Below are 24255 nucleotides of genomic sequence, written 5' to 3'. Positions count from 1 at the left end.
TCAAATTAAATCGCGCATTTTAGGTACAACCACATTAAGGCATTTTCACACAGTCAATCATCAGGGGCAGACAGTCCTGAAGGCGGCAGATTGAACCGAGTACTAGAGAGCTTCAGTTATACAAACGATTATAAAAAGTTTCAAAGGAAACCTCAAAATATTACTCTGGAACTTTACGAGGTCAGTTAAAAATGCTAAGATCTTCTTTGTATCATGAGGTATTTCCCAAAAATCTGTTTTTAGAGCTATGTTAACCAACTGTAGCTAACTCACAGGACTGTGGTAGCGTTATTGAATTAGTTAAAGATAAGTAAAGGCTTCTTGCAAACATGTTCATCAACGAGAGACATGAAATAGTCTTTAAAGTATAATGATTCTTTATTTAAAATTAACGGCATGTCTAACTCGTTTATAAAATCCTGTTTTTATTTCATACAGAGCAGATCTTCCCTGGGCTGTCCACCATGAAGAGCACTGCAGCAGCACCACAGACCTTTGATCAAGAGGATTGTGATGTTTGGCTGGACACTGTGGAGCTGAAAGGAAAAGCTAAACAGGTAATTGTGTAAACAGGGTCTGAACACTGACCGAATGGCTTCTTCAGCATGCCTGAGTAGAGCAGTTATTTAATACACTAAAATGCTGATCTGTAGTCTTTGTCTATTACTGTTTACACACTGTGTTCTCTTTTATATCTTTCAGAAGCGCCGTAGCCGTCCCATTTCTAAACTGCTGAACCCGTTTTGTGGAGGTGCTGGATACAGTTTGGCTGTGGCACTCAACTTCACTCAGACCAAAACAGAAATGCCAAAAACCAAACAGAGCTCCATATCTGCCTTTTTCACAGCTCATCGGAAAGGTAAGCATCTAAAAGTCTGCCGAAAGTTATAGTCTAATCTTATAGTCTGATAGTCTAGATCAGCCTGTCTGACAGTCTAGATCAGCCTGTCTGACAGTCTAGATCAGCCTGTCTGACACCAATAACAATGCCATGTCCACACTCACTTAAACTGCCTTTCATCCCACTTCTGATGCTCAGTCTTAACTTCAGCAGGTCGTTTTAATCATGTCTGCATTGCTGTCACATCACAGGTTGATTAAATATTTGTGTTAACAGGAAATTGAACAGGTGTACCTAATGAAGTGACCAATAAGCATACAAGTTAATACAGTAAATTATTTGATTTTGCGTTAACATAATTATTTTGTTACTTTCTTCTAAAAGTCCTCAATAAGATGTCCACTACTGAGCCACCAAACATGGATTCAGTGCAGCCTCTTTCATCATCTGCCTCAACTACACCGACAGCCACAGCATCAGGGAAAAAACGAGGGCGCAACTCCGACTTTGAGCCTGTTTTGGTTGACGAGTGTAAAAGTGAAAATGTGACTGAGAAGGAAACAGAATTATGGCAGACGCGTTCAGAAAACCATTCAACTTTACAAAACATATACTGGGAATCTGAAGAGGAGAAGTCTGAAGAGTGTGAACCACCACAGAGTAAGAGGAGGGTCTCTGATTCCACCTTTACACAAGATGACAGTCAACCTCTACCACAGACGTGGAGTCAGGACCCGCTGTTCACTTTCAGTCAGTACACTGAAAATGAGTTTCATCAGACTAACCACAAATGTACAGCAGTGGAGAACTTCAGGAGCTCTGAGCCAAGTTTCCTAAACAGTCTGCAGAATGAGGAGGAGGTCTTTAGAAAACAGATAGGTGCAGAAGGACGAACCTCAACTCAAAAATCTTTTAACCGCCTTCATTCTTCTCATATCATTGATGAGAAGGAAAACAGCACGCCACCGTCTTATAATTCCCCAAGCAAAGACTCATCTTTCTCTCATTTCAGACCTGTTTCAAATTATAAGTGGACACAAGCAAAAACTGCTTCACCTCGGAAACAAACAGGTCAGCTGTGGGAAAAGGCTGCAAAAGAAGAGAGCTCTGCCTTCCAGATCAAGAGGACAAAACTGATAAGCTCTCCTCTCAAAAGACGAATGCCACAGCAGCGAAGCAGAGAACTCGATGAGGACAGTTTGGCCACTTTGTTCACTCAGGACTCTGAAGGGTTCAGGGTGATCGCACACAGAGGTCTGGACACCAGGAGTCCTCTCAAAGATCAGAGTAACGTCAGCATGGGAGTGGTGAGTGCTTACAAATTTCTGCCGGAGGAAGAGGAAGAGGATGAAGAGATGCTGTTTACTCAAGACTCTCAGGGAAATGTAGTGATTAAACACTGAAAAAAGGCTTTTAAAGGTACTACACATTCCAGATGTTGTTTGAGATTTTTCTAAAAATGTGGATTTTTGAGGATACAATATTGAAAAATCCTTTAAGGGCTTCCAGGTTGAGGAAGTGCTGTAAACCTGCATTCTTTTTAATGGCCAGCAGGGGGCAGCTCATTGACTGAAAAAAGAAGTCTGATTATTGCAAGTCTGCAGGAAAGTTAGCTTTCAGCGCCTTTGAGTTATTAGCCCAGTTAATTCTTCTCTGGAGAGTTTTAAGATCTAATTTCATAACGTAATGTTTGTAAATTGTGATTTATCTGACTGCTGACATACCAGTGTGTAGTGTCTGTGGATTTGCACCCCTTTGCTGTCACTTCTTGTTTCAAAACACTAAAATGGGGAAGTCAGAATGTTCAGTGTGAGAATTAAAGACGGGACTTCACCAGCCAGTGAGTAACATGACAGTTTTATATACAGTCTATGAACCTAGCAGTACACGGCCAGGTTGTATGCTGCATGTCTTCTTGTGTCAGACCTGTCTCAGATTGAAGGCTTTCGTCTACAGGAGTCCTTTTGTTTTAATAGCCAGGTTCTTGCCTGTTCTTGGTTTGGACATCCTGCCCTCCTGCTCAAAACAGGGAGAGCTGCTTCTGTGATATTACAAGCCATTATGGCCAAATATCATCAGTTTTTACCTTACGGGGATGAGCCGGAAGAACATGCGTTTTGGTTTATTTTTCTACTCTGAAAATATTTTTACTGTGTGATTCTCTTCTTTCCATGTCATGGCTGATCTCCTGTAAGTTTCCACAGATTTTATTCTTTGTTTCTCCCTTTCATGGTTCTTTTTGTTGTGCTTTTTTTCCCCTCTCACACAAAATAAAACTAACAAGCCAGAACTGGGAGGTTTTGACTTTATTTGAAAAAAAGAAAAGACACAGAATGACATAAAATTGTTTTCTCGTATATTATATTTTTTTTAGTATCAGCATTTCATCTGTGCTATGCTGGTGCTGTGTGCTACAAAATAAGAGTGGCATACAAAGTACAATAAACATAGGAAGTGCTCGGAGGTAACTGTTACCACTATAGCTGATGCGTTGTACAGTAAAAGAAATTAGGATCCAGCTAATTAATCATTTCAACCACAACAGCAGCTGTTAATGCAGAATAAAGACAATACTGCATGTACTTCACAGTGACTTTACTACATGACTGCTGGGCATGATGCTCTTTACAGAGGTGGCTGGAAGCACTTTATTAGATGGAAAATGTACCACAGACACTTATTTGCTTTTCTATATTTGAAGGTAATGTTGGTTTTTTAAGTTTTCTGCCATTGGTGTAAGTGGAGTACTGTCTCATTAGTGGTCATCCTGGAACATTTAAAATCTATATTTTAAGGAAACAGATCTAATGATGAGAATATCTTTAAAATATTATTTTTCAGCAGTTACACTTTCTCACATAAATGCCTGTGTTGTTTTGGCACAGAAATGTAAGTGTGCTCTGGTTTGTGACAAACAAACCTGAGCTATTCTTCACAACTAGTGAGAGATTGTGTTATACTGACAGATTCATTACAGACAGCAGCTGCAGAAGTGCTGGAGAAACCTCTTATGAAGTCACAAATACAGCAACAGCAAGTGGACTAAAAGTTGATCTACGCGCCCATTAGAAATTCTTTCCTACAGCGCTATGAAAAAGTATTTGCCCCCTTATTGATTTTTTTTTTCATATTTCTCACATTTATGGGTTTAAGATCGGCCAATAAACTTTAACTGAGTAAATAAAAATGCAGTTTTTAAATGATGATGATCAGGATTTTTTTTTTTTTTTATCAAAGGAAAAAAACCGTCTCAAAACTACCTGCCCTGTATGAAAAGTAATTGCCCCTTAAACCTAATAACTGGTTGTGCCAACCTCGGTAGCAAGAACTGCGATAACTGGCAATGAGTGTTTTGTGTCACTGTGGAGGGATTTTGGCCAACTCATCTTTGCAGAATTGTTTTAATTCAGCTACATTGGAGAGGTTTCCGGCATGGTTGGAAACCTCTCCAATGTGTTAAAGGTCATGCCACAGCATCTCAGTCTGATTTAAGTCCAGACTTCGGACTCCAAAACCTTCAATTTGTTTTTGGTTTTTGAGCCATTCAGAGTGGACTTCCTGGTGTATTTTGGATCATTGTCCTACTGACTAAGCCAAATGTCCTTGAGTTTCCTGAGCACCGTTAGATGGCCGAAGAGTCTCCGTCAGCATTTTCTGGTAGAGAGCAGAGTCGCCCAGAAGTCATTCAGGTCCTGAAGCTGGAAAGCAACCACCGACATTCACACTACCGCCACCGCGTTTTACTTTTGGTATGATCTTCTTTTTATGAAATGCTGTGTTAGTTTGACGCCAGATATTAAGTGGCTCAATCTTTCTAGAAAGTTCAGCTTTTGTCCCGTCAGTCCACAGAATATTTGCTCAAAAGTCTTAGGGGCCATCAGGATGTTTTATGGCATATGTGAGATGAGCCTTTGTGTTCTGTTTGGTCAGCAGAGAACAATCTATCTAATTTTAAAACTTGATTAAAGTTTCATTATCTAAAAACATGTGTGACAACTACACAAAAAAAAAGTAAAGAAGGGGGAAAATACTTTTCACAGCACTGTATGTCTGAGGGATAACATCAGGAGGACGGAAATATATTTGTGTGCGTATGGATGAAAAAGTCAGCCTGCGATCTCCGTGGGTTCTGTCACCAGTTTGGATCCATCCCACACAGTCTTGAACTGCTCCGGCACTGGGAACTCCCTCTGTATTAAAAAAAAGGAAAACAAAAACACAGTCAGTGTAAGAACAGCTGCACACATGGAGAGAATTAGCTCAGAGTCTTTATCTCGGTCACTCACGTAATCGTCCTCTCCTTCAGGTATCATGATGTTCATCTCAGAGCTCTTGGCACTGACAATGTCACAGCTGACGGAATCCTTACTCAGGTAGACCTGGCAGCCCTCGGTCTTGTTGATGGAAATGGTGGGAACTGTTCCCAAAACCTGCAGAAAGACATGCCAAACTTACTGACAGGCTTTTTTTTTGGGCACAGTGAGACGTTATTTTACACTTTGGGTGTAAAACTCTGAACAGTTTTAAGAAAATGAAAGCGGACCTACGAGACACTCGGTACATCGCTTAATTCTGTGTCAAAATAAAAATGTGTTCACCTGTAACTGAATCGATTTGCTGTTGATGATCTCCACAATCCCAACAACGTTCTCAAAAACCACACCCAGCTTCTTACAGTTGTCTAGACGGAGTGAAAACAAACCGGATGAAGATTATAATCCCACATTATGAAATCTGTGCTCAAACTTACTTTGGTTGTGTTTTCAGGCAGCTTACCGATGATGATGGAGTTAATTTTGCCCTTAATCTGCAGGGTGGAGTTATTACAACTGAAGACGTACGCCACCTGCTTAAGCTCCGTCTCCTCGATCACCAGGTCGTGCTTCTGCTCAAAGTTTTCCTGCAACAATAAGGATTCAAATGCAGATTAGCAGCCGGCCTACCAGGAGACCTGGATTAGGTTTGATTTTAAGACAAAAACAAATGTTTCTACGATATAAATGAGAGCAGGGTGGGTGCAAATTAAATAGTCATTTAAATTTTCCAAAGCACGCTTCATTTCAGCTCCCGTTGTGGGTTTAATTAAATACAAATTGTCCTCAAAATAGGATTTACACATCGCACGTACCACCCTCCATTTCTTCCCCTCCAGCTCCAGCAGGGGGGGTCTTTTCTGGGCAGGTGTAGTGGGTGAAGCCACAGGCCCGGCGTTCTTGCCTTTGGCTGCTGCTGGTTGTTGAGAACGCAGATTGGGGTTCTTGTGGGTCTTCTGGTCATCTGACACATGCTTCAGACCTACAGATGGAAAGTGTGAGGATAACATTATGAGTTTAAAAACATCAGCTTAAATTAAATTAAGGTGGAAACTGTCGCTCAGCTCTTCCGTGTTGCTCGTGGATGCACCTTTAGTGATGTCCATGCCCTGGTTGAGTTGGGCAAATAGCGCAGAGTGCTGGGCTGCGGCGGCGTCCGCCTGAGGCTTGGCCTCGTCATCGGTGAACACCGGAGGAGGGCCGGGGGGTGGAGGAGGCGGTGGAGGTGGACAGGGTGCACTCGGGGCTGGGGGCGAATCAAAGAGAGAAGCAGGAGCGATGGGGCCCTGAGAGATGTTGGAAGAAGATAAAATATTTTAAAAATTATTCAAGTATATTTACTAAAATATTTTAATTTGACTCTGAATTTGAGGTCTGCCTGCTTATTTAATTTAAATTGTACTTAAATTGTACAACTCTGCAGTGCTCGCAGATCCTGGTCTTCTGACACTTGATGTGAGTAATGTAAAAAACACAAAGCAACACAATCACATTTTTATGTGAACTGTTTTAGTTTTAAGTAAGTTAAAACACTTAAATTTAGTAACTTCAGTTTAAGCAGATCTCATCCTCTTTGCCTTCAGTTCACATGACTCATCCTTTATGTTGGTTGTATTACTTAAGTGTTGTGCACGAATATTAAAGTTAATCTGACCAAAATCTTTACCTGATTTTTTTTGTCTGTTTGAATGAATTTGGATACTATTTTAAGCTAAAGTAAGCTTTTATAAAACAGTGAAACACGGCATCTTTGGTTTGTGAGCTTTTCCTTTCTTTAAAATTAAAAAACCTCAAAACAAAACAACTAAAGAAACAAGTTTAAACAATAAAGAAAATGAAGTCAATGCAACAAGAAACAAAACAATAACAACTAAGAAAAAAAAAAAGATAAAACAAACTGATGAAATATGAAAAATGATTAAGATGAATGTCAGCTGTTGTGCTGACACAACCCCAAAGCGATCTGTGTCTCCTCCCAGGATCAAACAGGAGTTTTCCCCCTTGTTGGGTGAAAAACAGACACCTTCTCATTGAAATGGTCAAAATTTTACGACTGCACCTTTTCTCAAACTCAACCCCGGGATAGACCGGCCACCTGTCCAGGGCGTACCCGCCTCTCGGCCTACGACAGCTGAGATAGACTACAGCTCGCCCCTCGCGACCCTGAATTGGATAAATGTAAGAAGGCGGATGCACTGTAGTGCCAGAAAAGAAAAATCAAGATGTTTTGTGCCTCATTTTCCCAAATTTCATTACTGCGTTCATTACAGCGTTTTCATAACATCAGAATTTAAAATATGAAGAAAAAGGTCCTGTAAGTAGCCCTGATGTGTAAGGAAGAGAAGGGTACAGTGAAAAGACCCCTCCTCTTACACACAGTCACACACACACACACATCTGCTTTTTGAAGACCTAGCACAGCTGACACAGACAGACCCACACACCTACCGCAGGGTTAAACTGTCACCAGACGTCCCTCTGAGTGCTCAGACTTGACCTTTGACACGAGTAACATGTGTTGTGAATATCACTGCTGAACAATGTAGACCTGTTACACTAAACAGCTCACTGCATGCCTCTGGATTAGAACCAGCAGATGTGTGCACGCACACAGTCATGCATGGGTGTAAAACTATCCACTGAACACTTCTTTGTGTGTGTATTTGTGCGTTTTTGTGTACAAAAAGGATTTAGGGGAAAAAAAATACAATTTTTTGTGATTTAGAGGAGATTTTGTTCTATTTTGCCCATTTTTTGGCTCCATGTGTTACTATAATTAGCTTCACTTAAAATCTTCTTAATTTCTGCTGTTTTAAACTACAGCTTAAGCGATCAAAAATCTATTAAATAGTTGACATCTATTGTTTCCTGTTTCTGACATGAAGAACTGCTTGCTTGAAGGTTTGAAGGCTTCACCCCGGGATTTATGAAGCAGAGATTACTAGTTTTATCGATTTCAAAGATTTTATACGAGAAATAATCAGCTGAAATAAATAAAACAGCTGTCAGTTCAACCATTTAAACAGTGATAACTAGAATCATGTTAGCTACAAGCTCCTGAGAGACGACTGGAACAAATATTTGAAGTGTTAAAAGTGTGATGTTCACTACTCAGAATCGGACTTGCTTTAACATTTTAAGTTCTTTTGGTTTTTTTTACCCTGTGTCTAGTTTAATGTGACTGTTTGCATGGGTCCATATGTCAGCCTGTGGATAGGCCTGTCACTGAAGCGCTATCTGAGCAGCAGATGACGCGTTGCATCGTTGAAGAGGGACCAGCCCTGCAGTTTAGGTTACGGCACAGGCTGTGTGTGTACACAGGCTCTTTGTCGGGGCAACTTCTGTAAAGAAAACCTCCATTCAAGTAAATCGTGAGGACCACCTGTTGGTACCACACACTCCGGTCCTTGTATGCGCACACACACTCTGTGTCTCTCGCACATGCAGCAGCTCTGCCGCCTGACAACAGGGCCAGCAGCTGACACACACAGCCGCTGCAGGCTCTCAAGTTTCTGCATGCAGACAGTACACATGTGAGCACAGTTGTTGAGCATTAGTTTTAGCTGAGCATAGGTTTTCATCGTTTCATGTTGCAATAAAGGAAAAAGGGAACCTTTTGGGGCTTATTTGATTCCCTGCTGAGAGCAGAAGACCTCTTAACTTAGAGTGCAAACAGAAAGAAGCAGCTGCCCTGAATGTCCAAAGGTACAGTTGTGGTCAGAAGTTTACATCCACTCATCAAGGGCATGAATGATTTCTTCAAACTGTTCTTTTTCCAGCGTTGAATGAGTGTACTGCATGGATCTTTAATGACTTTAAAAAATAAGAAAACACACATTAAATCTTTTAACTTTTTTAACTTCACAAGGCCTGCTAACTTCTCATTAGTTGTAGTTTTCTTCGCCAGTATAAAAAGATTAGTTTAAAAGCACTCACTGGACTGACCAATACTCAGAACAACGGGAAAGTCCAAGGAACTCAGTGAAGACTAAGAAGGAGAATTGTAGATTTAAACAAGTTTCCTGGAGTCATTTGTAAACAACTGCAGGATTTATTAGTTCAAACAACTGTACTTAAATACAAGTTATTGAAATGTGCCATCACTTTGCCAGTGTCAGGAGGAAGACCCAAACTGTCACCCTCAGATGAAAGGAAACTGGTTAGGAGCCACCAGGAACTACCAAGGCTCAAGTCTGGAAACTGGAATCTGCTGGAAGACCAGCGACACTGTCCACAGTGAAACCAGTTTTACATTGTCATGGGCTGAGAGGGTGCAGACCAAGACAGAAGCCATTACTCCAAAATCGACACCTTTAACCTCCACTGAAATTTGCAGCTGCCCACATGGAAAAGCCAGACGGTGGTCAGCCAAGACAAAGATTCTTGAATGGCCTTACTAAAGCCCCGACCTCAGCCTGTGTGGACTGCACTTCAAAGCTGGGTCTATGCCAGGAAACCAACCAAATTAAATGAACTCTAACATTATCTTTCTTCCATAAAGCGTGGTCAAATATCCAGCCAGATTTATACCAGAAGATTGTTGATGGCTGCCAAAAGCATCCGGTACAGGTGCAACTTGCTAAGGGACATTTAACCAAATATTAGTGGCCGTGTATGTATTTACTTGAGCCTTTATGAATTAGAGAAAATCTGAAATGAAGGCAAACTTGTGCATCTGGTTCTTGTTTTGTTAAAGTTATTAAATATGCTGTACAATCATTCCACCCTGTAAAAAGGCTGTCCATGATTACCACAACTATATCCACAGCACCTCTAAAGCTCAGTAATGAAAATGGTTTATTTTATTTATTTTATTTGAGTTTAAAATTAAACTATGAATGACACTATCCAGGCCAGCTGTTACACTCTGTTAACATTCTTCACGCTAAGCTCAGATCTCCTGACCATCTCCTGGCAGCAACCTCGTAGTTTGCATACAAATATGACAGCATTATTGATCCTCACTTGCAGCTCAGAGCAAGAGTGAACAGGCATCTTTCCTCTCGGATCAACAATTCAATTAATAAGGAAAGTGAAGCTCTGGTTTTTTTGTTTCTTTCTGTAACCAAATCAAGAGGAAAAACTCTTCTAACCGATAAGAGAAAGAGATTTGGTTTCAGATCACTGTGATCTCTGAGATCTAGCAAAGGTTAGTCCTTGAGTAGACATTAAGAGTGTGTGTGTGTGTGTGAGTGTGTGTGGGAGTGACAGAGGTCTTTAAAAGCTTCACAGAGAACTGCGGTGAGCAGCCACTGAGGAGAAGCTCATTCATTCATTCATGCTCCCTGCAGTGGTTTATGTAACTGACTGCTCCATAACTAAAAATGGTAGAAGTTATTTTGAGCAGATATAAAACGATCAAGCTGTGCGAACAGAAACCAAACGAAAACACAGCTGACATTATAAAGCACTAGTAACAGGAGTGATTCAGGCTGAGGTATGAGAAGGTGGTGAGTATAACATAAGACAGCACAATATTGTACTAACAAAGGCAAAAAAGCCTTTTGAATCCATCTACTTGGCGCCTCGCTTGTGTACTCACACTCTTGCTCCACACCAGACCTGTCGTGTGATGCTGTTTAATGAACGCCTGCATCTCAGTCCAGATCAACAGGTAGGAGCGCACCCAGTCCACATGGCGTCTGTCTCTGGGAGAGACAAACGTATAACGGTCATATAAAAAATTATATAGGAAGGAAGCAGAGGCATGTGGATGAGGATGGGCGTGAGCAGGTGAGCGGAGCAAGAAACTCATGATGCAGCGTTTTGCAGGTTAAACTGATACAGAAATGATTTAACAATTTGGGAAATAAAAAAAAATAAATTGCTTTATTGTTGAACACCGTTAGTCTGCATTCGCCATGTTACCTTTCTAATTTTCATCTACTTTTGGATTCTAGCCTCCCGTTATCTCTCTACCTGATTTGTTTACCACAGTCACTTTCATGGTTTGCACGAATTGTCATTTACGGAATAAATAAATGAGCTGTAATGTGTTAAATATCTAGAAAAGATGAAAAAAACAGCCATATTTACGTTTCCTTGTAGTCCTTAAGCACTCTGTTGGTGTAGAAGGTGGCAGCATCGTTCATCTCCTTTACATATGGACCAGGCTTCTGACTCTGAGATGGGGAGAGATAAAATCTCCTGAAAGCTGTGACATAAACACTTCTCTGAACATCTTAAGTTCAGCATGTTTCATAAGTGGCGAAAAGCGGCGTCCTGACAGTAACCTGCACAGACCAGAAGCAGCTTCAAAGACTTGTATTCAAGCACCGGAGATGATGATCTTTGATCTTAATATAAATGATCTTCACCTCAAGTCAGAAGAAATTTTTGTACTGATGGAAAACAGAAAAAGTCCATGTTGTAGGAAGAAAAATTAGGTCTTACTTTTAGTTATTTATCTGCATGAAAGGTTGTTTATGCAGATGATTGAAAAGTTGGCTTAACTTCATGTTTGCTTTTGTCTGATTGGTTTAAGCTAACATCAGCGTCATTTACCATCAGCTGGTTATTACACACACTCTACTCATGAAGATCGGATACTTGCTCCTGAGGACCATCCTATTCAAAAAGTGCTAATAGCTTTCTGTTCAGACATTTGATATTCTTTCTTTCTTGCATTGTGGATAAAATAGTGTTTATCAGACATGCCAGTCTTTACACAGCATCATGTGCACGTTCACGTGTGCTCCTCCTTACCACGGCCACCCAGCCCAGAGCAGGGATGCTCTCGCTGACGGCTGAAAGGTGGTTGAAGAGGCTGCTGCCACGGTTTCTTTCTCTGAAGCTCTGAATCTCCTGGATGTGATCTGAAATCGGCTTCAAGAGGTCCTGGAGCTCTGTCTGCAAGAGCAGGAGGGAGACATTAGGAAGAGGACAGGAGATGGGTGTAAAAGAGAAGGGTCATTATAATCTGAACCCTATAAACATCAAATTCTCTTATTTGTTTAAAAAACACAGATGCCTATAAAATCTTACTGTTTTCACTCGCTAGTATATTTTAGCCACCTCCTTAGCCCCTCTTTTAGAATCTGAGCTATATTTCCATGCCCACTTCGGCACCATCCAGCAATTCCTAAACTGGGCTGCAGGAGACGGTCTGATTTGATTAGCCCGGGCCTTTTTTCCACTGGAACATCCAGATCTCAGTTACGGTATAGCTCGTCTCATAGTTCTCAGCTCCCCTCCCCATCGCTCCGAGCCTGAAAACATTCCTCAGTTCATGGGGAGATCCCTGTGGCCTTGTAAGGCATACCGTTTCTCCAATGTTTACAGTTTATCAATTACACATGCACCCGCGCTCACAGAAGTGCAGGAACACAGTGTTTCACTGGCAAATAGCTGCTACTTGCTTACATGTTCTGATCTGCTGTGAAATGAGTGTAATGTAGAACATATGGTGCTAATGAGCTGTGACAGGAGGAAGCTGATGAACAATCAGGAGGAGCTGGCAGTGATCGGTTAAGCTGCAGCGGTGCTCCTGATACATGCATCACCTAGCAAGAGCAAGAGGTGATGCTTGAAATGAAAATCTATTCATGTGCATCAGGTTTAGCAATTTTATGTTCGAGAGCAGGAGAGCAATAAAAACAGCACTAAACTTTATTTCCCAACAAATTCTTCCCCTGATCAGACGCACATGATCTTCATAAGCCCAGACAGACGCCCCTTTCTCTGCTCCTCCAGCTGCTTTTATTCCCTCTAAGTCCACCTAATGGCTGTCTCTGAAGCAATACATCACCCCTTTACTGCAGCAAATAGGCCGTGCTTAAGAGTGAGCATGTAGGACGAATTTAAGGTAGCAAGCAAAATTTGAGGGGTGAAGTTTGACTCCCTAAGGCATAACTTTTTCCATTACCTTTCCCTGTAGTAATTCCTTCCATTATGAATCTGTTATCTCTATTGCCAGTATTTAAACGCGAGCAATTACTCATTTAATACAAATTTATGAGTACTGGAGGATAAATTCAGAGGAAAAATATCTGACTTTACCCCAAGAGATCTGAGCTCTTGTTTGGGATGCATGAGGTACAATAAGTCTGTGATGAGCAGAGTAAAGTGCAGAAAAATCCAACTGTAATGCACCATATAAGTAAACAGGATCTTAGGGAGGAGTTAAAAATAAAAAAATACAAAGGTGCTGGGTGCATTTATAAGTATATATTTAGAAGAACAGCCTCTTTAAGAGTGTTAAAACTGTTGTGTTATATGATCATATATTTAATGATGACCTGTCCGGAGTGTATCACACCCCCAACCCAGTGTCATGGTCCCTCAGTCCTTGCCACGCAGATGCCCCATTTGCTGTTTGTTTTTGTCCTCTGCCTCTACAGTCACATTTCCCAGTTTTCTGTGTGTTTGCATGTGGATGCACTCTTTGTCTGGCCTGTTTTCCACCTTCTGGTTCCTGCACACCTGCCTTTGATGACTTCACTGCGGCTGCTTCAGAAGGAAGTGGCAGAGAGTCATTCTTCTTTGGTTCGTTTGCTTGCAAACAGTTCGCTCTAAGAATTCCCGGACACAGAGGAGTGAGAAAGAATGACTGGCTGTACATGTTAGTCTTTAACCAGCTGAGGAACTGCAAACTGTTTTTAAAAAATTGAGAAGTTTCTTCAAAAAAGAAGCAGCTGCACTCCCATCCCAGCTGTGAGAAGGTTCACGTGCTGGCGAGATGTATTAAAGCAGCTAATTGATTCATTTCCACTTTTGTTGTTTACTGCTGAGCTATCAACACACTGACAAAAGAGTTATTGACAAGCTCAGCTGAGTGTGCTGAATCGTTATTGTCATCGATCAGATTTTTGAGCTTTTGGCTTCTTTCGGTGCCGAGAACAATCCGGCAAAAAGGATAAAAAACGTCAGCTCACATCATGTGTTTGGCTGAGCTCAGTGCGTTATAATAGCACAGGACTTGACTTCCTACACAAGCGCCGCATCAAAGGCAGAAAGTCGTGTGTGAACTGCCGGGACCAGCAACACACACACACACACACACACACACACACACACACACACACACACACACACACACACACGGTGAGTTAACGGGCCAACCTGAGGTCACATGAGAGAGTGAGAGAGAGTGAGATGCCTACTTTCTCTGACTCTTTCTCTCTTTGTCTAACACTCGATCTAACGGTCTCACACACACACACATACACACACATACACACACGCACACCGACAACAGGCTCAAATATAGAACATGCCCATAAAAAGTCAGAGAGCACAACAGAGCTGCGCTGTGGAGAAAGGCCAGAAGTTTGGGAGATATGTGTGTGCATGTGAGTGTGTGAGTGTGTGTGTATGTGTGTGGATAGAAAAGGGGCACTGCCCAGAGTTACACACTTTTCTCTATCTGTGCTGAGGGCTACAGATATAGACCTGGCTGAGGAAGGCTGTGAGAGATTTCTGAAGAGAGTTTTGTACTCGGGGGAGCATTTTTGTGTGTTTTTTGGTGTTTGGTTGCGCACTGAAAGGTTTTTAGGTTATGTTGACTGTGCAAAGGAAACCCTTTCATGCTAAGGTTGAAAGCTTAAATCAGGCTTTATAAATTCAAACCTAAACTGGCATCTATAATAGTTAAACCAAGGAGGGCACCTTCTATTGAACAATATCTGCTGTTCAACCTGTTTTAATGGTTATAAACAGAAGTGTCTTTTTATTCCTATTCATTAACATCTGAACATTTGAAAACTACTTCACGGTTTTCATGCAAGCTTCAGGTCTTTAGGTTCCAAATTTTACCAGCTTTTCTTGTAAAACCTGAACGCCTGTCTCTAAAAACAGGCACCAAAGGTGTGCGGTTTTACCTAACTCAGTTTCATTTATGTTGTGTTGCTCTGAGCTTTAACTGGGTTACAACATGAGGATGTGAAGTTTTTGCTCATGCTGCACATTCAAAAAGACAATGAAAGAAGCTTTCATTGGCCATTATGTGGTTGGATCAGGGCGTTGGTAGCAGCTCTTGAGCCACCATTTCCCCGTTTTCCGTGTTTTGTTTTGAGTTTCGTTGTGATGCTGAATGTCACCTCTCTCCTCTCTATCAGCCCACCCCTCTCCTGGGTTAGTCCCTCTCTCTCTCTCTCACTCTTTCCTTGTTTGCATTTCTGACTATCTCTGAATGCTCGTTTCACAGCCTCTCAACCAATGACCTGACAGATCGGGAGTAATCACTTCCTGGTGGGCTCTGTGGACCCTGTAACACACACACACATACAACACAAGCAGAAGGCCAATGGGATGATATCATTCTCTCACACACAGACACAGACATCTCTCCCACCCCTCTGTTCTCTATACGTGAACATGTTGGGAATGTGTTGTACTAGCATTTTCTTGGTCAAAGAGCAGAGTAATCCCTCTGTGAACAGACGGGCCTGCTGGGAAACACACGGGTCAGACCGTTACAGAGGACTGAGGCCCAGCTCATCTCTCTGTTAGGCTGCTGCCGTAATTTGATGCAATTTGTCCCTTAAAGTCATGAGAGCTGCACCACACTTCAGCAGGTTTTGTGTGGCTCAGCTGAGAGGTGAAACACAAACAGCCAATCACAGTCATGGTATCAAGTCACATGGTAACACTGTTTGCGTCACATTCAGACAGGCTCTAAAGACAATGAAGAGGATACAGTGAAAAATAATTATGGCGGCGAGGCCATGACTGGTGTTTCCCTAACAACATGATGGCCAATAAACCTGATTACGTTGCTAAGACAACAGCACTGAACTGCTCTGTCTAATCAGGTTAGATTTCATGGATCCATCTTTTTGTGATGTTGAGTGGTACTTGTTGCGATATTATTCAGTTTTGGTTTCTGTTATGAGTTCCTGGGGTTTTCCTGTTTTTGCAACCCTCTTTCTTTGTCTTCCTGATTTTTTATAGAAATTACTTTTCCTTGTTCATCTTCTTTGTTTTTGTCTTTCCCTGTGATGATGCCTTGTTTTCTCCTGTCTTCCCTTCTTTCTGATTGTCTAAACTACCTTTTTGTTTGTGGACAGCTGTCCACCATATATCATTGTCCATTTCATTAGGTACACCTTGCTATTATGTGGTTGGCCTCCCCTTCAGAACTGCCTTTTTTCCACCTTCATGTTATGAGGCAAATGATTAATAATGTGGGTCAAGGACCCTCTTAAGGGACAACCTCCACTAGGGTTTAAACACATGGGACTCTCCAACATTTGGTCTTAGAACTGAAGAAGCTTCTCAGATGAGACATGAAACATCTTAAACTTAAAGAAGTCCAGTCGCTTTCTTTCCAAGCTCCTTAGACTACCAAGATCTGGATGTCTACAACCTACACAGACATGTTTATATGATGTTCAGTTGGTACTAAGGGGTCCAAAGTGTGCCAGAAAAATATCCCCCACACCAATACACCACCAGCCGCCTGTACTGTTGATACAAGGCAGGATGGATCCATGCTTTCATGTTATTTATGCCAAATCCTGACCCTACCACCTGGCTGTCACAACAGAAAATGAGACTCATCAGACCAGGCTACACTTCTACGGCCCAACGATTGTGAGCTCATGTAAATTCTAGCTTCAGTCTCCCGTCCTTAGCTGATTGTCGTGTAAGAGCTTCTCGGAAAAAAGAAAACAAAATCACCTCTGTGGGATTATTTTAGTTTTAAACAAGCTGACAGAGTTAAACCAGACGGGCTGCAGCCTGTAAACGAATAAAAAGGAAGGATGCCATATGCTATTAAATAATCAGGGTGCACAACCACACTTGTAGTTTTTGTTGTAGTTCATCAAATATTATTTAACAGCTGATCAGACAGAAAACACTGCACTATTGTAGTGTCTTTACCTTACCATATAAAGCACTTTGAGGTGACTGTTATTGTTATTTTTGGTGCTTTATAAATAAAATTGTACTGTTTTGTGAAAGATTGAAATCGGTGACATACGATTATGCATAATATGTCCCGACTCCATAAGCCAGTTCATTTTAGCTCATGTTTTCAGTTGTGTTTTACAAGTTTAATTACTCCCCAAGGTAAAATTTTAAGGAGCAGATCTTTATATAAGACAAATTATATTATAATTACCCAGTGCCCATCAAAAAAAAAACCCAAACAAAACAAAACAACTCCCAAAACCCTCCCACAGCTACTGAGGTTTCACTGTGACATCATCAGTGCAGGTTTTCCTTTTAATGTCCTCCTGTCGTACCTGCGCTGGTTCCTGGTGTGTGGCAGCCATCTTGATGAAAGCTCTCTGAGTCTGTAAGGCGTTCATCACCATCTCTGCCTGTCAGTCACAAAGTGTAAATGTTAGAACTGCTCTCATTAAACATTATATTATACTTGATGAGTGCTTGTCTTCACAGATTGTTCACCATGCAGAGAACATGAACAATCTGAACAGTCGCTGCAAAAATCCAGGCAAACACTCTAATGACTATGTCTAACTGATATACACACACAAACACACACTCTCACTCGCTTAGTTTGGGTTATTCCCAGCCAACCGTGTCCTCTGTGTGTGCATGAGAGTTCCATTTGCAGGCCAAGGGAACCACCAGGGAGGCTTTTTCCATAAAAGGAGCTTTACAAACTTGAAGAAACCACCTCTGGCTCTCTTTCTCTCTCTCTCTCTCTCTCTCTCTCTCTCTCTCTCTCACACACACACACACACCCTCCACCGTGTTCAGTGATGGGACACAGAGATGGAAACCATCTTTCAAGGCACAGAGGAAATTCAGGCATTTCTGGGTACCTTTACACATCTGTTTTGGAGGCTTGTTGTTGTTCTGGATTCATTCCAAGGACGTAACACAGCTATTATTGCCAACTGGCATACCATAAAACACTTCCTGGTCCTACGGGGAGTAGAGGTCATTACCAAATAGGAAAAGGTCCTCCACTAACAGTTTGATAAATGAATGTAAGGTCAAAGCTCAATCATACTCCCATCCTCGGCTTTGTTAAGGACAGGAAACACACACACACACGGACATGTTGCCTGCCTTCCTTGGGACCACAGACCTCCCATACAGCTTTGCCTATCTAAGTGGAATCTAGAGTGGGACAATCCTGTGTTTATAAATGTGTGTCCAATGAGATAAAGGTTGGCAGATAATGAAAATCTGCGGTGGCTCTCCTCTTTTCAGCAGCGCTCCCTTTGCAGAGAGCGCTTCTTCCTTTGCACAGCCTAGTTTATAGATAAATATATCAGGCACAAAATTAGACGCTCATTTGCGAACAGTCTGACCTTTTGTTAGAGACAGCCAAACAACAGACAACAGTCTCACATCTTTACGGCAAATAAGTAGCTGAAAATTTGGTTTTAAAAAACCAAATACATCATCTTAATTAGAAAGCGTTAAATGTCTTGATCAGTGTCTTGTCTTGCCTTTGTATTGTCTGCGTGAGAAGCAAGCAAGAAACTAAATATGTCCCAAAGTATAAAGCAAACCTTTTAAATGTTATAGTATTTTTTTGTGAACTATTTCACAACAAAGCTTTCCCAAAGCCATGTTAATGAGAAAAAATAATGTTCTTTAACAAGAGCAAGAGGCTCATTTAAAAAGACACTCAGAGGATGAATATATGCTCCTTATAAAGCATGAGCTGAATTCAGTATGAGGTTTAGGGAATGCCCCTTTAAATCATGATCAGTTTGACAAACAGCAGAATGAGAGACCTACTACATTGTAACAGAAGACTGCTGCAGCAGCAGCTGCAGAAGCATCTGTCTGCAGCAGCTGATGCATGTCACATGATGACAGCTACAAGTGACTCCATATTCGTAGGGTAGCATATGTGAGACTAGGTTTTAGTGGGTGAAGCCTTACATGCTTCTCCACCTCGCTCCCTATGGCGCGGCTGTTGTTCAGGTAGTCTGACACCGGGCCACTCATCAGCACGTCGAAGGCCTCCACGCACTGAGACAGACCTGGAAAAATACAGCGAAATCCTGCTCACTTGCTTGCTTGTCTTAATTTAATCCTCCAAATGCAAGTTTAACAGACTTGCCTCCATCGATGCCGTTGACACAGTCCCCGTTGGCCATCCCGCTGGACGCCTGCGCTGACATCTGCTCAAGGCGAGTAACAGCTCGCTCCAGGCGCTGCATTAATCCTTCCATGGAGACAAACCTGGAAAACAAGAGCAGCCGCGGATTCTTACTCATGGCCGCTGCTGCTGTCACATGGTGACAGCCAAAATCATTACAATTCATTTATAATCATTATTTTTTGTTTTATTTGGTGATGTTTGTCACTATTCAACCTTCTCACTGCGCTGCTCCTGATTTTCATCAACACTAAATTTAGCTATGTGCAGCACGCCTTGTATAAATAATGTCACTGTATGAGGTGTCTGGCCCACTGCCACAGTCACAGCCTGGGTCATAACAATTTCAAAGTGTCACCTAATCGGGATGAAGAAAGGCAGAAACTGATGCCAGACTGAGAGAAAAGTCAAACAATGAAGTGGATTCTTTGATTAAATATACAGTTTATTTATGGTTATTTGCTTACCTTTGAGTGATTTAGTGATTTGAATCTTTCTTTTTTGTGTAATAATTGATTCTATTTTTTGTCTTTTTGTTATAGTGTGTGCAAATAAATGAATAAAAGGTAATCTCTAAAAGCTCATCTATCCTCGTGCATCGTCTTCTTTCAGCTGCTCCCCCTAGGGTTCGCAACAGCAGATCATCTGCCTCCATCTCACCCTATACTTAGCATCCTCCTCTGTCACATCCAACCCTCTGCATGTCCTTCTCACTACATCCATGATCTTCTCTGCAGTCTTCCTTTTTTCCTCCTGCCTGGCAGCTCCGTGTTCAGCATCCTTTGTCCAGCACATCCACTATCCTTCCTCTACACTTGTTCAAACCATCTCAGGTCCTCGTCCAAGTAAGATGCTGTTGTCTGAAATTGTCTCTGTTTCACGCATGGCTGTTTTAGGGGTATGACAGTAGCCTTTTTCCCTGCAGACTTCTGCGCACGGTAGCTGTTGACGCACCTACACCAGCCTCACTCTTGAGCACAGACCATGTAGACCATGAATTTTTTTTTAATCCATGATGCAGGAACTGAGAACATTTTCCTTTTCCAATATCAATGTCTATATTTTGCATAAAATATGGACTGATGGGTCGATATTGGAATTTTTTGCTCTGTAACAATCAACATCAATCCCGAAAGGACAAGATATATACAACGGGAAGACCTGCTTTCTGTTTTAGTCTATGGAAACTTAAAGTGTAGAAACATATTTGCATAAATTCACATGTGTCTGGCTGTTGGACAGAGGTAAACAAACAGTAACTGAGCACCGCTGAAATACATTCGAGAAAACTCCACAGACCACTTTGTCGCACTGACCAGCCATATGTCTCACTATGAAGCAATGCAGGCCTGTTTCCAACATATATTAGTCAACAGAGGAGGAACTCAATCCAGCCACCCGCTGCATGTTTATGCAAACCACTGCTAGGTAACACATGCTTCCTAATCTGACACCTGCTATTTACCTGGGTGTCCAACATGCAATCCAGGGGTGTGAGTTATAGACGGCTCTGTTTGCTTTACAGAAACGATCTACAGAAACGCTCGGAAACACTCTCCAATAATATGGCAGCTATGTTGGCTGAATAGCATTCGCTGTCTGTAATCTTTGTAAATTATGTCTACTAATTATGTCCTGTGAGCAGCAAACATGTCCTGATGGGCGTCATCGAATCTCTCTGGAGAAATCTCCCAGCAGTGCCAAATTCCTGTTTCAGGACTCAGAGGTTATTTCTGCTCTGTGGGTCACGGCAGCTCTTAGGCAAGACCAGAAACCTGGAGAGCAGAATGTCGGTTGGCAACAAGTGTTTGTGTCCTCTGAAGCAGGGCACTTAAAGTTTGAGCAATGAGTCGAAAATATTCTTATCAGTTTGTACTTTGGTACCAGCTTCTGGTCTTGAGGGACTGATCCAAGTGGGATTGCAAGACAAAACTTTATATTACACATTAACCCAAAAAATACAAATAAAAAATACACAATATCTGCAAAATGTCAGCTAGTGTGTAGACCTGTCATCCTTTATCCAGCGAGGTCTGCAGATCTCCCGAGGGGCTCTGCAAAATGCGCCATAGCTCATGAAATTGTGCTTTTATTATATATACAGGGGATCATATATAAACCATTTAAAACAAGCAAAACAAGCATGTCATATCATCACTTCGAGCTGTCATAAGATCACTCACTCCTCTCATTGGGAAGGGAACCATTCTTACAGCCTTGGATATTAGCCAGACTCGTAGGCTGGTGAGCATTTGTGAAACAGATCAGACTGTTGCATGAGGATATGAGGATTAGTGATATGAGCGATTTCTTAAAAATAACTCTTTCCTTTAAGAAGTCTCTGGCCCCAGAAAGTTTTGTAACACCTGCTTTTATACTTATCTGGTAGACTTGATACCTGTTGCTTATACTCTGTGAACACACATAACGACTGTATGTTTAGATTTGAAAATCTTTTGCCATAAAATTAGATGTGATTTATTTAGAGCTGAAACATTTGAAGCTGATCTTCAGAGTCAAGTCAAATTTGATGGCTCCAGCAAAAATAATCTTTAAATACTGACGTAACTCAAAGATAGAACATTATAAATACAAAATGTCTGGTTTTCAAACCTGGAAATGACTAATGGATAAAACAAAAAGTTCAAATTTAAATTCAGTAGATTGCAAAAAAATCAACTACTGTACTATCTCAAGTCCAAAACACTTCATCACTGTCTCGCTTGTCAACAACCTCAAACTTTGCCTATAAAGACTGAAGCAAAGACACTCAGCCTCTGTTCTGATTTTATTGTCACTTGTCCAAATTCTCCATGGCAATGCAAAGACATGGCCAATGATGCTCTTTTAGGCTTTTCATATGGACCTACTGGAATGCATTCAGTCTAACACAAAGACCTAACGGGAAGAAGCCTGGGGGTTAAGCCTGCTGGCTGTATCAGAGATACATCTCTGTGGCATGAAAATGTGGCAGTCCTGTTTTTAATGTGTTTGTTATTTCCAACAAAAAGCCTTTACTCTAGTCTCCTTAATAATAGACATAAAGACAGTTAACTTTATTTATCCTGGAGAGAAAATTATGTTGTTATAGCAGCCAACTGACTTGTGAAAATACAAACAAAGCAAAGAATACACAAACTACAAATGCCAAATGGTGCATGAAAACAACAGATAAGGAAAAAAAAGAATGAATGGACCATATACTGACTATACTGAGTGATATGTGATTATAAGGTGATAGAATCAGCCTGTGAAGCATTAAAAGCGGTCCAAATGTGCAAAATGTCGAGTGTTTAGTTTATGGGCAGTTAGGTGTCAGCAGGTGTCGGGTTGGCCTGCAACACAAACACTCCACAGCAAAACCAGCAGCACATGCAGTGGAAAGATTTTAGGGACTTCACCCTGACTCTGCATGTGCCTCCTGAACCCCCCGGCCTGGTATCTGATCTTTGTGGCTATATTGGGACACAGTCTGGCTCCTGCTGTCATGGGCCTACTGTAAGATATTCCACTGTGGGCCTGGGTCCTGTACTTGGAGACACTTTGATTCTTCATCTGCTACAGCTCTTCATCCACCTGGGAAGCTGTGATGTGATCAGTGGGAGCTGATGGTGAAAGGTTTGGGTCTTATGATGAAGAATATTATTATTTATGTAATAATAATTTGGATTATCTCTATGAGGTTAATAAAGAGATATGTAACTCATGTAATATGGACCAGAGGCTGGGAGTGTGTTGATAGATCTTTGAGAAAAAGCTGAATCAATTTGAAATATGAAAGCATATGAATCTTGTCCAGGTTGATTTAAAGGTTTAGTTGCCGTATTAGCGTGCTGTTGTTTCTGAGGCGCAGCATATGTGAGCCTAAAAAATTACTGGGCTGTTTAAACTCACACTGGTTTATCACAGCTGCAAAATGAACCCTCTCTGTGTAAACACGAGAAGACACCGTCACTCCATAATAAAACATGACATGGCACCGGCTCACGGGACTTCACCCGTCCTTCAGTCTGATGCTTCATATTCCGCGCCACAATAATGTTACTCCCCGCAGCGATCGAGATAAAGGAGGTGACAAACAGTGCTCTCACATGCACTGCCGTAACATACGAAAGCAGGCTGCACGGGATCACTTTGTCTGGACATTATTATTGCGTAGGGATGCGCACCCCCACCCCGGGGCTCCATCCCTCCGCCCCACACTGAAACGGACTGAACTTGACACTGGTTAAAAAAATCATCAGTACATCCTCTAAAAGCATCTTACCTCCCTGCTCTGGTCCGCGGTAAATTTCTGTCCGGATCTTTAGGGGTGTGATTACGCCGGGACGGATTCGTGGCAGTGCGCTGCTGTCTTGCGGTCCCCTCCTGCTCCCCTGACCCGTCACTCAGCTGCGCGCGGCACCGGCTCCTCTTCCGGGATGTCCTAATTAAGCAACACGTTGAACCTGAGAGCCGCACAGCTGCAGAGACCAGGACCGTGACTCAGTGCCTCCCTGCTCTGGGACCGGCAGACGTTTGCCTCGCAGACAACATGGCAGCCTCGGAGAGCTCTGCTAAAAATAGACAAGTGATTGGTGCTGTGGCGATGCCGGCATGGGGCTCTTTTGAGGGAATGGCCTTTTATAAGCATCATCATATTCATAGTGCATGGGAATGAAATGAAGTTTCATCCCTTCGCTGACCTTTAAAATGTAAGACTGCAAATTTTCAACATTTTAAATCCCTAAACGAACACTCGTCACAATAATACCTCCAAAATCAGTTAAAAGTTTAAAGCTGCCCTTTAGTTTTCTACTTTTAACGTAAATACTCCCTCAGTTCCCCAAAGGTAAACAGACACCAAACCCTATTTTTAACCCCACTGAGGTCCAAGAATAGCAGACATGCAAACATAGACTGTATATAAACGATGGGCACAGTCTCCAGAGCTTAAAGTCAGAGTTTCTGAAAGTGCCTATCTTTTTACCTGGTTAAATCACCGTGGTAACCTACAACAAGCGCATTTCCTAATCAAGAACAGGTCCTGTTCAGTGTTTCAGTGATACCCATTGAGCCAGCTAATGCAA

At 41.8% G+C, this 24255-nt stretch overlaps 2 protein-coding genes across 2 annotated transcripts; one reads left to right on the top strand and one right to left on the bottom strand.

The window, feature by feature from the left end:
• The first annotated feature begins 69 nt into the window (after nt 1-69).
• On the top strand, nt 70-4089 carry LOC116312107 (aurora kinase A and ninein-interacting protein). The gene is made up of 4 exons (XM_031729467.2): nt 70-180; nt 444-557; nt 703-859; nt 1226-4089. The coding sequence occupies exons 2-4, from the start codon at nt 465-467 to the stop codon at nt 2242-2244; spliced, it is 1269 nt and encodes a 422-aa protein (XP_031585327.2). The 5' UTR covers nt 70-180; nt 444-464; the 3' UTR covers nt 2245-4089.
• On the bottom strand, nt 3130-24255 carry cap2 (cyclase associated actin cytoskeleton regulatory protein 2). The gene is made up of 14 exons (XM_031729415.2): nt 24156-24255; nt 23454-23742; nt 19148-19269; nt 18967-19067; nt 17343-17420; nt 11860-12003; nt 11191-11276; nt 10697-10802; nt 6245-6440; nt 5970-6136; nt 5618-5741; nt 5440-5522; nt 5128-5271; nt 3130-5031 (listed from the first exon to the last, which is right to left on the bottom strand). The coding sequence occupies exons 3-14, from the start codon at nt 19257-19259 to the stop codon at nt 4948-4950; spliced, it is 1425 nt and encodes a 474-aa protein (XP_031585275.1). The 5' UTR covers nt 19260-19269; nt 23454-23742; nt 24156-24255; the 3' UTR covers nt 3130-4947.

The sequence above is a fragment of the Oreochromis aureus genome, linkage group 22 (assembly GCF_013358895.1).
Source record: "Oreochromis aureus strain Israel breed Guangdong linkage group 22, ZZ_aureus, whole genome shotgun sequence".
Taxonomy (NCBI): Eukaryota; Metazoa; Chordata; class Actinopteri; order Cichliformes; family Cichlidae; genus Oreochromis; species Oreochromis aureus.
Note: the sequence above shows the minus strand (reverse complement) of the source record. Positions and strands in the feature narration are given on the sequence as shown.

Bases quoted from the DNA above. Each gene is read 5' to 3' on its own strand.
- LOC116312107 (XM_031729467.2), top strand. From the start codon at position 465: ATGAAGAGCACTGCAGCAGCACCACAGACCTTTGATCAAGAGGATTGT. The intron at 558-702 runs GTAATTGTGTAA...TATATCTTTCAG, and splicing joins TGAAAGGAAAAGCTAAACAG to AAGCGCCGTAGCCGTCCCAT. The intron at 860-1,225 runs GTAAGCATCTAA...TTCTTCTAAAAG, and splicing joins TTTCACAGCTCATCGGAAAG to TCCTCAATAAGATGTCCACT.
- cap2 (XM_031729415.2), bottom strand. From the start codon at position 19,259: ATGGAAGGATTAATGCAGCGCCTGGAGCGAGCTGTTACTCGCCTTGAG. The intron at 12,004-17,342 runs GTACGACAGGAG...CTGCTCTTGCAG, and splicing joins CACACCAGGAACCAGCGCAG to ACAGAGCTCCAGGACCTCTT. The intron at 5,032-5,127 runs GTGAGTGACCGA...TTTTTAATACAG, and splicing joins CTGAAGGAGAGGACGATTAC to AGGGAGTTCCCAGTGCCGGA.